The sequence below is a fragment of the Acanthisitta chloris genome, unplaced genomic scaffold (assembly GCF_000695815.1).
Source record: "Acanthisitta chloris isolate BGI_N310 unplaced genomic scaffold, ASM69581v1 scaffold33143, whole genome shotgun sequence".
NCBI classification, from domain to species: Eukaryota; Metazoa; Chordata; class Aves; order Passeriformes; family Acanthisittidae; genus Acanthisitta; species Acanthisitta chloris.
In genome coordinates, this window is record NW_008666281.1 from 2585 (window position 1) to 19438 (window position 16854).

Sequence of the window (16854 nt, forward strand, 5' to 3'; positions counted from 1 at the left end):
TGCTTAGGGGTGGGTTGGGAAGTCATTTTTTTCAGGGGAAAAAAATGGATTGCCTGTTCTTGCTTGTCTCTGCTTATCAATTACTGATAACTGTGCTTCAGTTACTGATAGTAATGCTTCTTTGACTTGTGTCACATACTTTCTGCTTTTCAGTATTTTCCTACAGACTTGAGGAATAGAGAGGGAAATGCAGTATCACTGAACCTTATTTTCCACTGGTTCAGCACTGTCTAGGATTAAGTTATTATATCCTTTTTAACTACACTGTGGTACCACAACCATTGATGAGTTACTAGTTTGTAGTTTAAAACTAGCAGTATACTTTGTGCCTTTCATGTATGTTGTACTGTGTTCTTCCTGTGCAGTACTTTGCAGAGGAATGCAAGCTCCAAAGACTGGAAATACAAAAAAGGCAGAACCATTCTCCTGGCTTTCAGTGGCAAAGCCAAAGACCAGTTGTGATATTATCAATGAAGCCAGAAGTGTTCTCCGAACAGTAAGAACTCGGAGACCATTTACACCTACAGGCAATCAAAGGAAACTTTTTGGATCTGGATCCTCAGGAGCTCCTCAAAACAGACCCCCTTCAGTGTTTAGGTACTATGGCTTTAAGATTTTTTCAAATATCCTTTAGCAACAAGAGATTTGATTCTGTAATTTTGTTTCTGGTGATTATTTTGCCTGTGTTAATCTGTATTTCTAATCACATCCTTTGCCTTCTTCTAATGATCCTTACTGTTGGTGTTAATCTACATGTGCAGGAAGCTCCTGGATTAGAGCTACCAGAGGCAGTCATTACATTAGTTTTCTATAGGGTGAATAGTATAGGAAAACGGTCTGTTACTTGCCTTTTCCTTAAGACAGTTGAATGCTTTTACTTGAGATAGTCTTCAGTTTGATTCCTAGAACATGTGAAAGCTTACTTGTTTCCACATAACCTGTATGCTAGATCTTTTTTCAGAGCCTGCTCAGATATTTTAAATGTAATATTATAGGTCTTGAAGTTTGAAATGCTAATTTTCAACCAAAGTTTATACTACTTCAGAATTATAATGGAATTTTGCTGTGTTCTACAATTCACAGAGCTCAATAGATCTGTCTCTTGTGACAAAAGAGAAAAAAAATTATATAGTGGGCTGTTTTCATCCATTTTCCCAGTCATTTTTATTAGCTCTCCTTAGGTACCAGTTCTGTAATGACTGCAGAGAGGAGATATGAGTTGTATCTGTACTGTTAGGTGTCAGGCATGGCAGAAAGGATGCTGAAACATGTTTAGCCATAAAAGCCAGTCAGTATCCCTAAAATCCAGCCAGTGTTCATGATGTTTTCATGGCAGTGTGACTGCAGGCACTCAATGTATGTGAAATTCCTTACTGTGTAGTGTTGTGCAAGAAAGCAAGAGACTGAGAATGCCTTAGCTGTTGGTGATCAGGTAATGAGGTCCCTCTGGCTGACATCCATTCTCTCTGTGCTTCTCCTTTGTGTGGGAAGAATCATGCTCATGCCAACACAAGCTTGTGCTTTCTGCCCTGTAGTGTTCAGCAGCTTGTGTCAAATAGCTTGAGCAATGACACAATTGGGTTTGTGCAGGAATTTAGGCTTATGTTAGAAAGTTGTTATAGATGTGTATGAAATGAAGAGGTGATAGAGTTGTATCACAGGCAGTCTTGTAATTCTTCCTTATTCTGCTGGATTCCCAGGTATCAAAGTTAAATAGCATTAGAAATGAGATAGTGCTCTCTCACTCTTCCTTTCTTCTTTCTTTTCCTCATATTTGTTGGCAAAGGGAAGAAGCATGCAGTTAAACAAAACAACTGACCACAAAACACCATGTCTGCTTTATTCATATTATGTTTATTTTCTTTGTTAGTCTTCATGCATCCAGTTTTGATTTGACTGAATCAAGGCCAGTGTCTAGTGCTCGTCTTAGCCCACTGGATCATGTGAGTACTCTGGAAATAACTCATGCAGTACTGACATAAAAACATGTTTATCAATAGTGGTGGGAAAAGATATAGTTGGAGAGAAATGGAGATCTGTTGTAATGTTAGCCTGAGACTTACTGAGTCAGTTTTGTCAATTTTTTCCCCGAAGTAAATCTGAAAGTAATTCAGACTGTTTAAATATTGCTGTGATACATTATAATTCTAAGTGACATTAACAAGAATCTGAAGACAGATACTTGAGTCACCTTTCTTGTGAAAGTTTACTAAAATGGAAAAAGTTCAGGACCATCAGCATGAGACAACATGTCCTTGCCATTAAGAAAGTGGCTGATGGTATCTGGGGCTGCATTAGGAGGAGTGTTGCCAGCAGGTTGAGGGAACTGATCTCTTCCCTCTGCTCAGCACTGGTAAGGTCACACCTGGAGTGCTGAATCCAGTTCTAGGCCTCTCAGTACAAGAAAGACATAAAGCTACTGGAGAGAGCCTGATGAAGGGACAGAGAGAGATGAGAACATTCAGCCTGGAGAAAATCAGGGAGTATCTTATCCATGTATATAAATGCCTGAAGAGAGGGTCCAAAGAGGGTGGGGCCAACCTCTTTTCAGTGAAAGGGCCAGAAGCAGTGGGCACAAACTGGGACACAGGAGGTTCCCTGTGAACTTCAGGAAACACTTTTCCAACTGTGAAGCTGTCAAAGCCCTGGCATAGGTTGCCCAGAGATCCTCAAAAGCTTCCTGGACATGATCCTGGGCAACTGCGTCTAGGTTGGCCCTACTTGAGCAGGGGGTTGGACCTCCAGAGGTCCCTCCCAACCACTTCTATTCTGTGGTTCTGTGATCAATAACTAGGTGGTTGTGTTTTCTGTTTGACTTACCCATCTATAAAATGTAGTGACTGTGGTTTATTTCAAAACAAATAGAGATACTTTGAGAATCCCTTTTCTCTCTCTGTGGAACACTTATAAATTGAGAACAAGTGTATCTTCTCTTTCAAGTTTTGTTTTTATTTTAATATTTCCTCTTTAAATATAATATTAAATCACACTCATTTGTTTTTAACCTGAGAGAACAGAGCATGCTACAATAGCTAAGTAAACTTGCTGTATACATTGCTTCTTCAAGACAGTAATCTACATGTAGCATTCTTTAGGAAATGAGGGGGAAAAATCAAGAAATGTTATACTTCTATAATTTCAATCAGGTAATGTATTTATATGAATCAAGTTAAAAATTCTGACCATGCTTCTATTTAGATTAAATATACCTACAGTTGGATTTAAGTACTGGTGTTAAATGTTCATTTATTTTGTGTGTGAGAGTGCAAAAAAATTTAGAGAAAACTACTGACCAATGCAAAAACTGCCTTTCTTAGCTTTAGCAGTGTAGAGAAGTTGGTACACTGTAAATGAAGAACTTGTATTAGTCATGGTGGTGGTGAGGAGTGGGTCTCACCTCTTGGCTGTCTTCAGCTAATGTTGTGGAGATTTCTAATGGATCAGCTGGAGACTTCATAGTGGATTCTTAATTGTAAGGCAATTGGTAGAGAACCTTTATCTTACAGGTCAATGTGTTTGTGCAGGACAAGGGCACAACAAGTGCTTTGTACTAGAGGTTCAGGAGCTTGGTCACATCCTCTAAGGTGCAAGATACTGGCACAAATAGAAATAGGACTTGTATGTTTCTGGATCTGCATGATTTGTCTCAATGTGATAGGAAGTTGTACATGTGACCCATGAACACATCTGAAGTGTTTTAGAAGTACTATTTTATTGCTCAAAAACAAGTCAAAGAATAGATGTGTACCTCTAGCATTGCTAGCACATGTCTTTGGCACAACATTTTCTTTGACAAATAAGCATACTGCAGATGTAGTTAAATGAGAATTTATGAGGAGAATAAATAATTCTGAGTTGTTCAGCTCAAGCTAGTTTTTGTTTTCTGCACCTCTGAATGTTTGCTTACAAATGGCTTTTTGTGGTGGTAATGGTATAGATACCTGTTTTGTTTGGTATCATTAGATCCTGGATATGAAAATTTCTTAATGAGCAAGCCTTTGTAATTTCTATTCTGTTCTGAACTTAGCCCTTTGTTATAAATCATGTGGGTTTCTTTTTTTTCTTTTAATTTTTGCTTATATGAAAATGAAATTATCTGTGCTTTTATTTAAAAGTCGTCTTTATCTTTGTCACAGAAACCAATGCTAATCACTTCCACAAAAGATGAAGATTCTTCTGTTTTCCTTCCAAAACCTCCTGCTGATGCTGCAGAGGTTGGAAGAGTCAGCAGCACTTGGGCAGGTTTATTTAGAACAGCTTCTCTGGGGAATTTATTTTCTGCTAAAGTGGTTCCTCGAGATCAGAGTAAGAATGTTTTGATACATATTATTTCCTAGAAATACAACTGCATGACAGGCTTTGATATTGTTAATTGCTTGAATTATTATATTAAAGGACTTGCAGGTCCTTTCAGTGTAAGTTTAGAAAAGTATTTAAATGGCTTTAAGGCAGTTTTGAAACTGTGAGTTCCAAAAATGGTGCTGGCTTTCACTTCTGAAAGCAAGTTGAAAGCTGCTCAGGTGCCTCTTTTTCCTATAGGTGTCTAAGTAATGGAATTTTGCTGAAAGTTTTCTTCAATGGGTAAAATTAGCATTAAATGCTGACATGTTTAAAGAGATAATGAGATGCCATCATCTAAGGAGATTCCCTGATGGATTATTGAGCATAAAAGGAGGAATAAAAAGGAATGATATGTCTTGACAGGCCTCCAACTACATTGTATTTGTTGTCAAGAGTTTCATTAGTGGAGACTTAATAAAGGTCACTAAATGTGGGATTTAAAAGTAATTTTCTTGCAGATAGGAAATGGCTTCTTGGCTTCCTACACATTGACTCATAATGAAACGTGCTGGGGCTGTCTTTAATGAAGGCTCATTTGTAATAATGACAATTCTTACATTGTCTGGGATTATTGCTTTACGTGTTAAACTGAGCATCTCACTTTTTAGCTTACTGTTAAATAAGTTTTACACAAGTACTAAACTTTGCTTCATTATTATGTACTTACCCTATAAATATATCCTTTATGTAATGAATCCCTATATGCAGTTAAATCCATTAGCCTTAATAAGTTGATGCTACTAATTGAAGAAGTTAAGAACCTAATGTAGTTGTAGTCTGAGTTGGTCTCTTCTCCCCCTTGGGGATAATGCAAATGTTTACATGAGGTTTTCTGTGGAGGTTCTTATCATGTGTATATAGCAAGGTACAAGATTAACAGCTGCCTTTGCCTTGGGTTCCTCCATAATACTCAGGTTCTGAAATGCAATCACTACTTTCACAAGCTGCAATCCACCTGTCTGTAAGAGGGAAATAAAAAATGGATGTAATATTAAAACACAAAAGTGAAAGACTTTTAGAAATGCTGTTCATAAGAAGACAATGACTAAATAGTCTTAAGCTTTTTCACCTTTCCAACTGATGCGAGCAAATTTTGGTAATGTAACATAACAAACAATAACTAATTTTGAGCTCTCTTGTGTGTGTGTTGTGTAAGAACATTCCACAAAATGTGTTCTCTTTGACTCTCAGATGAAGAAAAGCTAGATTCTGAAGAACCAGCTATGATGGTGAATAGTCTTGGCAGTAGTAGTAACTGCTTAGCAGAGCAAAGGTCCTACACATCATTTAATGATGAAAGTAAACAATTACTGCATAATAAGCATATCAGCAGATCAGGGAGTGAAGACTTCACCAAAGGGACAGCAGGAAAATGTTTATTTCAACTGAGAGGAGAAAGGTTAGTATTGGTCAGGTATGGTAATGTGCATGTTCCTCACAACCCTCTTCCTAGATACTCAGTTGTGCAAGTATCAAACCAGAATTTTCAAGTTTAAATTCAATGTACTTGCTTTTGCCATTCAATCCTGTTGTTCTAAGGTGCTATACATTCTTCCTTTAGCTCAACAGGTGAGTAGAGCCATGTACTTGAGTCAGAGATGATTTTTGCCAGTGCTGCATGTACTGCATTATACCCTTGCACCAAAGATTGCTAACACCACTTAGGTACTGCTATGCCTTGGAGTACCAGACATGCCTGCAGTTCTGTAATATGCCCAAAGATAGTACAAAATGGTTTCCTTTTAGCAGAGGACAAAGATCCCTCATCTGTATCAGCCCAAGCAGTTCATGCTATCGTATGATGGAATGGCTGTAAATAATCTCAACTGCTCTCATACATTCCAACTCAGTGCTAAGACTTATACCAATGACCACATGGACCCAGTATTTGATACTATATGAGTCAAGCAGACCTTGATCTGTGACCTTGTCTGAGTTCAGAGATGTCATTCTTCATCTGACGAGCAGCTGACATGGATCACAAACCTAGCCTTCTGTGTAGTTTGTTGAGTTTGGTCTTCATAGTAGTCATATATAAAAGGCACTAGTACTATAGAATCATTGCAGTAGGAGAGTTTTGGCATTTTTTGTCAGTAGAATGTGCTTATAGGTAGTAGGTGATTACAAGGATTAGATTGCATCTGGTTCTGTGTCATAAATACTTGAGGCATCTTGTATGAAGTTAGAAGATATTTTCTATTTAAAGTACATTGTATTCAGGAGTAATAGGATGAAGGCTTAAAGGAATGTGAAAACATTTACTACCTAGAGTCCTGTCATTCCCCACATGAAACTGTTGTGTCAGCCTCAGTTCTGTATCCCAGGGATTTAAAATCTTTGCAGGAATTAAGCAACAGGATTGTAGAAATAGTACACTTCATACAGCAGAAGGTGCCTGAGGCTCCTTATTCCCCTTTCACCACTGTTCCTATATACACACTGAAATAGCTTTCCTAGTGAAGCTGTATTTCTGTTGATGATGAAACAGTAGAGCATGCCAAAATAGCATGGCAGATTCCTGCCATTAATGCTATGACATTTATTTCAAAGAGAACAGAAGGGAAGTGTGTTTTTCCAGCAAGAGACTTGCTCACTTTCCTTCTCACATTCTTTTGTTGTCCCAAGGACTGATGAAAAGAATGAATGGTACTAATGAAATCACTACTGCTTTATATAGGTACTGGGGGGGGGGAAGAGAGAAAAGGACCTTTTGAGGGGAAAAATTATGTGTCATTTTGTTTGCAATTCTGTTTTGCAAATAGCCATCTAGTTGTAATAGAATAGGTATATTAATTGAAGCAGGTTGAATTTATTGGCATGTTGCCTCAGGAAAGCAAGGAATGGTTTCTGATAATCATAAGGAAGCTAAGTTTTGTTTACATCTTCCTCCAGCCATTGTGCTTTGCTATCTATTGTGATTGCTATGAAAATGAAACTTCTAAAATGTTTTCTGCATTCATATATTTCAACAGAAGTGTCAACAGTGATGGCAGATTTGCTGATGAAGAGCAACAGTTTCCCTGGTGAGAAAAGATTAGTTTATTTCGTTCCCTACTCCAATTTGTCAATATTCGGAAAGCTTAGATGTCATTCCAGGACTTCTTTAGAAACGTAGGTGCCTTCAGTGTGGAAAAGTTTGGTGGCAAACAGTTCATTCCCATGTGGCCTGTTCTATCCTTGTTTAAATGAATGATTTCTATAAATAGCTGCAAAAGGATTAGCAGGTGCTGTAAAGGAGATATACTGTGCCCTGTTTTCTCTCACCGTTGCTGCCCTTATTAAATTGCCTGTTTGACAGTATCCTTGAGATGTATTCATCAACTGCTTCCATAAGACTAGTTCTCTTTCTTGTGCTTTTTTAGAGTTTTGGAATATTTCAATAGAAAATGATAAAAGCAGGGGACAAGTGAATCATAGATCCATACATAGAACAGGGTGGGTAGGAAGGGACCACTGGAAATCACTTCTGTCCGATTGCTTCAACTGCCTTCACATCTGTGCCCAAAATATACATTCCTTTTCTCTTCAAAGAAAAGGATCCCTACAGGGGAGAGAGATTTCTTTCCTGAAGGGAATACCCATTCTTTTCTGCTCTGGATGATTTTTGAAATGAATAACATGGCACAGATATTCGTTTGTTGTATGGTTTAGCTGGTTCTCCAGATTTTGTTTTTAAATTTTATTATATATATTGACAACTTCTGCTGTTCTCATAAAGATTGGGAATCAGGAAATGAATCTACTCCTAACTAATCTTTCTCTATTTCTGCCTCAGTTCCACTAGCTATTTGGACCACTAATTTAAGCAAGAAGCAATTGAGTGGTGGGAAAGCTTTCAGAGGTACAGTGTTTTCCAAAGAAAGTATGACACCTGCCCCTTCAAGAAGGTGCCTGGTTTTGTATAGGGTTAGGGGATACTGAGAGAACATGGGGAATAAAGAATTCTTTTTTCAAAACTTCTTATAAACTTCTACAGAAAAGTGTAACAGGTAGCTCTTACCTCTGGTCTCTTAGCTCATCAGAGAGATAGTGAAGTTCAGGTTCATTTGTACTGTGTACTCCAGAGAGAGGATAAGGTCATTGGTCTCCAAATTTGGGACATCTAGGTCTTAAGAGTCTTTACTTCCAGCTGAATTGTAATTCTGGAATGGTGAAGTGTGCCACACAAAGGGAAAACAAAGAGTTCCAATTCGGTCTAGGTAGGACTATAGTAAGAAGGCATTGAAATTTGTTTTCTGTTCAGAATTGCTATGCTTATGCAAGATTCAAGTCAGGAAGAAGATGCTGTGGTTTTTAGACTCAAATATATTTAGGCTGTTTTTAAAGGTATTTTTCATGGTTACAATTAGGCTGTTAGTTGTCTAATTGCTTAAAGATGCCCTGCCACAAATAGATATTGTTACTATTTTCTGTATTAGGGAGAAGATGCAAAGTCTGTGAAGAATGAAAAGGATAAGAATATAAGTTTTTCATCAGCCTTGCTTGTTCCTTTAAGCCATGCTCTTTAACATCTGTTTGAAGTTCTTCATCAACAGGCTGTATAAATAATGTTCTATTCTTTATCACTGGAGTTGTCATAAGTAATGGACTATGCCAGTGATTGTGCTTACAGAAGAATTGTTATATATATCTTCAGGATGACTCGGTGTAGTTGGCCTATTTGTCAACATATTTTTGCAAATTACGTTACCTTTCTCATATCAGTGGTATCAGTTATAGTCTTGATTATAGTGTTCACTCTCTTTTTTTTGTCTTTTCTTAGGGTGTTCTATATTATATAATTCTCTACAATTCCTGAAATAATTTTGGGGCATCTGTATTATCAGTTTTTCAATTATTTGTGTACTTTTTAGAGGTTTTGTAGTTGAGAAACAGGATTGATTAGAGGTTTAAATATTGGCTTAATACTTTATATCTCTTTTAGCTGTCTGCAAGTAATTTACTGTCTCCATTATTTTTTCTAAAAGCAAAATAGTCTTTAAAAACGGAGCTGTTATACTAGTTCTTTTTTATTCAAGGCACACCTATTGCTTGTTTCCAGATTGTGTTTGCATCTGTCTTGTTTGTCCCTCAGATGATGTAATGGATTCTGTGATAGCTGCACAAAATAGGGACACATTCTCTTAAGTGGCTCAATGAAGGTCAATTCTTTTGTCTAAAAAGTTAGAGTGCCTTTCAACTGCTAAGTTATGGGTCAGGAAGAAAACACTTGGCTTAAAACAATACCCACAAAAACATATTCCCTACTATTCAACTCATGAAAGAAAACACAAATAACTAATTCTGATGTCCTTTTGGCAACATAAAAGGTCTGGATAGTATAATGAAAAAGGCACGAAGGGATTAATGAAAAATGCAAATGTTAATTGGCATGTGGAAAAGTTAATTTCTATGAGAGTAAATGACAAAACAAAATACTAATTTTTCTCATTTTGCCAAAAGCTAAAACCAATTTCTATTAGTTGCTTTGGCAAAAATACTAGGATGTTGTTTATACTTCCTTTCAGAGTCTGCAGAGCAATGTCTTGTTGCTAACATCAGTAATTATAGAGTCAGAACTCTTGTTTGCTGATCACCAAACATGGTGGAAGAATCATGGTAGCAGGAGGCTTGTGATCTGATCAGGGTTCCTAAGCACTGTGTAAATGAACCTTCTCTTGATAACATAAGTTGCAGTTTGTCTCACTTGTTGCAGCTCCATCTCTGATTTCCTTTCTTTGCTGCTGACTCAGGGTCTGCTGCATTTGTCCTTAGTGCCCTAATTCCCAGGATCACCATTTAACTTTCCCTGGAGCTGCTATCCCTCTCTTTGAGACAGAGCTGCTGAGTCTGGCTGTGCCCTGATAAACTTGGTCTAGAGCCCTGTGGATCTTTGCACAGTGCTCCCCAGTGCTCCTGCCAAGAGGCCTGATGGGCAGTTCATGAGACCAGAGTTCTGAATAATTCAGGAAAAATGGTGCCTGGCAGTCAGTATGTAAACAACTCGTCCGATATGTCAGAGGGTTGTCCAGAGTAACCTCAGCAGGCTGGAGAAATGGTTTGGCAGGAACCTGATGTAATTTAACAAAGACAAGTACAAAGTCCTTCATCTGGGGAGGAGCAACTCCAGGCACCATTACATACTGGGGAGTCTCCAGCTGGGAGGCAGCTTTGCAGGAAAAGACCTGGGAGTCCTGGAGGTCACCAGGTTCATAGAACAGCTCAGGATGGGAGAGATCTTAAAAGATTATCTAGTCCAATCTTTTGTGGAAAAGGGAGTCTAGATGAGATTATCTAGCACCTTGTTGATTTGCATCTTGGAAAAACCTCTGTCACCCCTGGGCTGCTGGGACCAGTTGTAGGGTCTCCCATGCAACAGAGATATGAAAGAGCTGGAGAGAGTCCAGCTACTAAGATATGAAAGGAATCCTTTGTATGAGGAAAGGCTTAGAGACCTGGGACTGTTTAGCCTGGAGAAGAGAAGGCTTGGCAAGAATCTTATCAGTGCATATAGATATACCTGAAGGGAGGGTGCATTGTGACACTGTCAGTGATTGTGTGACAAGAGCTCTTTCTTCTCCCCCATGGCAGGCACTTGAAACAGGAAAAACTATTTACCTGTGACTGTTATTTTTAAGGATTTATTGGTTGCGTATACTTTTACAACACCTCCCTGCAGCTTTTCCCTTTGTAGTCCATATAGAATTTGTGAAACTTTGGTTGAAAGGAAAGTACACAACTGCTTAAATAGGCAAATGATCCTTATCAATAGAAGGCATTTCATCCTAGATACTGCTAGCAATAAAGATAAACCCAGATTATACGGTAGATGTAGTCACAGTCTGAATATATATGTCAGTAACATCTCAAAGAACAGTCTTTCTGAATGGCATATCTGTTTGAGGATTATCCACAATCAGGGGGGCTGAACTCTGATCTAGTCTGAAAGAACACCTTTGTGCCTGGTAGTCCTTTTGATACATTTGGCTTGCCTGAGCAGGCCCCCAGGATCTGCTTAGCATTGCTGTAAATCTGTTCTTCTTAACACTTAGTAAAATGTCGTGATTTTTGTGTATAGATGTCTCATGTCTGGCTTTCCAATGCACACAGCGTATGTTTGTGAAATCAGATGTTCAGTGCTTGTATTTATGTATAAACAGTCTGCATCTCTTACTTACTGCAGTGCCTAGACTGTTTTTAGAGCTTTGTGAAAAGTTAGAAATTGCTCTCCTACACTTTTGCAGACCTGAAAACAACGATATATCAAGGATCCAAAATAAAATTTATAAACATTTGAGTCACGTTTTTGGGTTTTAAGTAAACCAGAAAAAGGAAGTTGTGGGGGCTGAGAGGAGTGGAATGAAGGAAGATACTTTGGGGAGACATTGAGTGACTACAGGGGGGAAAATGGAAGACAAAAAGAAGAGGGGAAGGGAATGCAGCTGGGTGAAAAACCTGAAGGTAGAAACTGAAGGAGAACTGTAGGCAGGACACCCCAGTAACACCCTCAGTTTGCTGCAGGCATCTGAGAAGCTTTTTGGTCACTGTTGGAGTCCACCACTAAGCAAGACGGACTTTCAGCATGACCTATTATGACTTCTGTATATTTTTGTCACGTAAATGGCTAATGTACTTTGAGATCAAGTAGGACTGGGTTTGCTTACCTTGCCAAAATAAAGACAAAAAAGTGAAGGGCACTAAGGACAGACAATGAAACTATTCGGGGCTTAGATTTCTTACGAGGAAGGAAGTTAGAAGATAAGAACTGTGGTTCTGTAGATGTAGAAAAAGCTCTGCAGATATACATGTGTAGAAATTGTGTGCTCATAATTACAGTTTTCTGACTTAACAAAAAGGGCATCAAAGAAATAAAAAGACATTGAGAGGCAATAAACTTAAATGCCTTTAAAATAGATAGAATCCCACCCCAACTAAATATTACTTTACTTTAGCAAATGCTACTTAGCAGCCAGGCCAGTGCTTTATTGAGAGCACGTGGATAATCTTTTGCATCAGAGCAGCACAGTCTATGGCTTCTTTATCAGGAAGGAGCTTCTGGAGAGGGTTTTCTCTGAGTGCCTGTACTTACCAGTTTTATATCTTCTAATGCACCAAAAAAGCGGTAGTTGAAGACAAGCTTATGGACTAATTAGACTATGTTCTGTTTCATATTTATAATTTATAAACTGTATATAAATGTACTGTAAATTTTGGTATGATTGTGGTTTCTGCAGGTGATGCCTTCAGAAGGCAGTGTGCTGTGTGTTTTCCCAGGTATCTTCCAAGGTGCCTTTTCTGGTTTAAATGCTGTTGATATCGTGCTGTTTGGAAAGTTTTGCGTGGAGCTGACTGAGAGAAAATGGTGTTTTCTTAGCCAGTCTTCATAAAGTCCTCAGGTCATAAGCTTAGTATCTATTCTATTTCTGTCAGTGGAAACGAGTTTGGTGGATCTGATGCCTTCAGCCACCCGTCTGCTCCAAAGAAGTTGCCCTAAACGCACATATAGAATTTGCCAACAAAGGACACCTATAAATACAACGTCAGGGGTGCTCTGCAGGATCATATTATCTTATCTATCACTAAGTTGGTAAATAATTTTCATTTCCTTGTTTAAAAATGGAAAAGAAATCTGTTTCCAGATACCAGATAGTGTCTACTCTCAGTGGTTTTCTCAGTGTTTACTCAGGGCATGCCATGCACAGTCCGTGTGTTAGTTGCTCTCTGCCATTGTAGGAGTCTGTTCAGATACTGGTTTACATGGGATAGTCTCAGTCCCTATCTGTACTTCAGGAGAGTCCACATACTCAGTTTACATGGGTGCAAAAGAAGAGACACATAACCTCTGGATGAGCAAAGCTGTGTGAGGCCTTGGCACTTGCAGAAGCAGATAGTGTGGGACTTAGGACCTTTTCCATAACCACGGCCCTTGTCTTTTGCTCATACCCTGTTATTCCTAATCTTCTCTTTGAAAACTAATGTTCTTCACCCTTTGTTGACCTATCTCTGTTACTGTACTCCTGTGTTCTTTCCCACTTCCATGTCATCTAGTTCTGCCTCCCAAAGCTGAAGGCTATGTGGGTGTTACATGAAGTTTACCATAGTAAACTATGGTAAACCATAACTATGATAAACCATAGAGGATAGTGTCTGGAGGGAATGCCTTGAAGCTGGACAATCCAGAAAAGATGATCATGTTCTCTTTTTGTTCTTGTTAAGCTTTGCCACCTCACTGATCACAGGTGCTTGATAGAGACAATTCTGTAGAGAAGCATTAACTTGTTAGTATTAGGCCGTGTGCCCCTCTTAACTGGTAACTAAATAACTGGTGGGGCACCAGGGATACATCTGTACTAATGGTTGATAAACAATAAACAAAGGAGTTAGTCTCTGGCTTAGTGGCCAACTGCTATGTCATGGGTTATTTTAATACAATTAAAGTGTTTTTAATTCTCTCCTTCCCCCACTCAAAGTATTGGCTGGGAATGTCCCTACCTCTACTTACTTGTGCCCTGTGTCCAGGAATTTGTCAAGGAAAGTACCACCTTTCTTGGGCCAGAACTGTAGTGGGGACCATGCTGAGGGTCTAACTGTATGGAACAGTGTGACCCAAAATTCAGGCCCATTGCCAGGCCCTATTCTACAAGTAAAGAGGTGGCTACACACTCAGATGTTTGAGGTTCATTATGAGGAAAGAGCCCAAGCACTATTCCTCTATTGGGATCTTACATTCACATTTGTGATTCAAACCTTGCTATTGTGTCTAACTTCTTTGGAGATTACTAGTTCAATTCTTTGCCTCTGGGATGTTGTTCATAGAAATGTAGTTTTTCCTGGAATACCACTGAAGGGTGAGAGTTTGCAGGTTTACCATTTAACAAGAGGCTCATGGCAAGAACAAGCAAGTAAATGTTTAACATGCAGGATTTCTGAAGAAATGCTACTTTCACTTAATTACCCATTCTTTCACCAGGCAAAAATACTGAGCATTTATTAGGTCTGGCTGAGATGGAGCTAATGTTCCCCAGGGCATAGCACTGTGCTTTATATTGATAGCTAGTAAGGTGTTGATAACACACCAGGGTTTTGGCTACTGCTGAGCAGTGCTCCACAGCAGCAGTGCTGTCTCTCCAACACTCACCCCACACTGTAGGCCTGGAATGGGCAATATTCTGGGAGGAGACTTAGCCAGGACAACTAGCCCAAACTGACCAAAGGGTATTCCATACAATATGATGTCTGCCCAGCAATAAAAGCTAAGAGAAAGGAAGGGAGCAAGTGGGGCATCCAAGCCTTATTTCCTGAAAAGTGGCTGGACATTGCTGCTGCTGGGAAGTTGAGAATAAATCTTGTTTTCCTTTGCTTCTGCATGCAGCCTTTGCTTTTGCTTTATTAAACTGCCTTTATCTTGACCCACGAGTTTTTCTCTGTCTTGTTTTCTACCCTCAGTCCTACTGAGAAGGGGAGAGATAGAGCAGTGTGATTGGACACCTGGCATCTGTCCAAGGTCAACCCACCACACTTCTGCAGTGCTGGCTCACTTTCCTTTTGGAAGGCCTCACACTCTGTGTGTATTCAAGAAAGCAGTGTTCTTCAGAGAGGCTACTATGATTGCTTTTATATGAGAAGGATAGAGATGATCCAGTTTCCAAGTTCTTTTTCTTCTGTAAATCATCAAAGCCTCTGTCAGTTGATTTCCTGATGAGCCCCTTATCAGATGATCAGATTTCTGCCAATTGACTTTGTTTCCAAGGCAACCACTCTCTTGACAAGCCAGTTCCCTTCAATGGTAGGTAACTTATTTTTTTGGATAGGTTGATTACATTTTAACTGCATTGTTCTTAACTTCTGTTCTTGCTTCTACTGAAGTTTAAGCCCTCAACGAAAGTGTAGAGATAACGAAGTGAAAGTCTCTGTAACTAAAATGAAGTTGGCACCATGGTAAAGATAGATGAAGGGATTTTATAACCTCTCACAAAATTCAGAACTTGTACATACTCCCTAAAGCTAAGCCTGCCCACCAGTTATTCTCATTTATGTACTTATTCAGTGTATTTTTCTTCTGGACATAATGAGACTTCCAGTTAAGCTGTTTACCTTACGAGGATGTTTCCCAAAAGCACACACAGTTCTGTGAGTACCAGTAGCACAGCAGTCTGCTTTCCTACTCATTTCAGTCTCTAAACTGGTTGATACTGGTGTTTAAGAAACAGTAGCTTCCAACCAAACTTGGGTTTTTTTGTGCAGTTTAGACTTTGACATAGTCTTGCCTTCCATCTCGCACATATGGTGTTTCTGTCTTCCTTTGCTTCAGTGTCTTTTTCTATTAATCTGCTTTTGCTTCCAACAAAACTCATAGGATTGTCCTTGCCGAAGTTTCTTGGATTCATTCTGTGGATTTACATTTTTGGGGAAGAGGCACAAATGGGATATAGTTATAAGACTCTTTTTCTGGGGAAAGCAAACTCAAAACAGTCATATTCAGGCAGATAGTGTTGTCCTGCCTGCAGAGAGTTCTGAAGGTACTGATTTCTGAATATACCTGTGTTAGTATTAGGTGACTGAAGTTGTTCTCTTGTTTTATCTAGTGGCCTTTAGGCTGTCTTGTTTTCAGGGATGGCTGAACTTCATATAAATGTTTCTGAAACAATTTTCAAGTTTATAGGACAAGGTATTGACATAAATGGAACCAAATTTTTATTTCTATCAGTACACTAAACTGGATTTGATGCGTGCTGTGAAACCCCTTGAAACCCCTCTCTCTTACAGGTGTCATTCTGCTGCAGAGTAGAGCTGCAAGCACTTGCCTTTTTTTTAAAATTTTATTTTTTAAAATATTGCTTCCCCAGAGGAGTAGAAATTTCTCTATAGGAGCTGAAATAATTTCAAGATAGTTTGTGTAAGCATTTGGATTTTGGAGCACTCATGCTGTAAGAAGAAAGTATTATTCACTGTTAGCCATAATGAAGCAACTGTTCTTCTGTAATGTGATTGCTTGGGAAATTTTTGACTGATCACAGTGAGCTGTCCTGTCCCTTTTGTAGGGATCTGATCTTACAAGAGCTTTGTCTTTTATTCTGTCTCCATCTGTTGATGAGATGACTTATATCTTCTGTCTGGACTGACAGACAGGATTTAGGCACCAATCCAGCAAACCACTTAAACAACAGTTTAGCTTTAAGCCTTATAGCAACTAAATTAACAAGTTAAAAAAACTTGGAACAACATGGCTAACACACTACTGTCTTCTTTAGAAGGAAATTCAGGAGATTAGCTTGTATTGGTACAAGAACTGTCAATTGAATAAGAAGTGTTAAATTAAACATACACTGAGAATAGAAAACAGGTTAAGACCTTTGTGTTTAGTTCAGAACTTAAGGGAGGAAAGATTCCTGTTTTATAGCAAATAGAGTATATCTTCTTTATTTCTTTTAGATCAGTGCTGCTTGAGTGTGTAGCTGGACAAACTGAATAAATACATTTATCACACGTGTATGTAGTAGTTTCCTCTGGCCAAAAATGCCAGACCTTAAAATC

At 38.7% G+C, this 16854-nt stretch overlaps 1 protein-coding gene across 1 annotated transcript in view; it reads left to right on the forward strand.

Annotated features, from left to right (window-relative positions):
• The first annotated feature begins 379 nt into the window (after positions 1-379).
• Positions 380-16854, forward strand: part of ARMC2 (armadillo repeat containing 2) — a 61393-nt gene continuing 44918 nt past the window's right edge. The window contains exons 1-5 of the mRNA XM_009072024.1: positions 380-597; positions 1871-1943; positions 4137-4305; positions 5533-5740; positions 7314-7364. Of these exons, the coding sequence (XP_009070272.1) occupies positions 380-597; positions 1871-1943; positions 4137-4305; positions 5533-5740; positions 7314-7364 (719 nt within the window). The remainder of the gene's footprint in view (positions 598-1870; positions 1944-4136; positions 4306-5532; positions 5741-7313; positions 7365-16854) is intronic.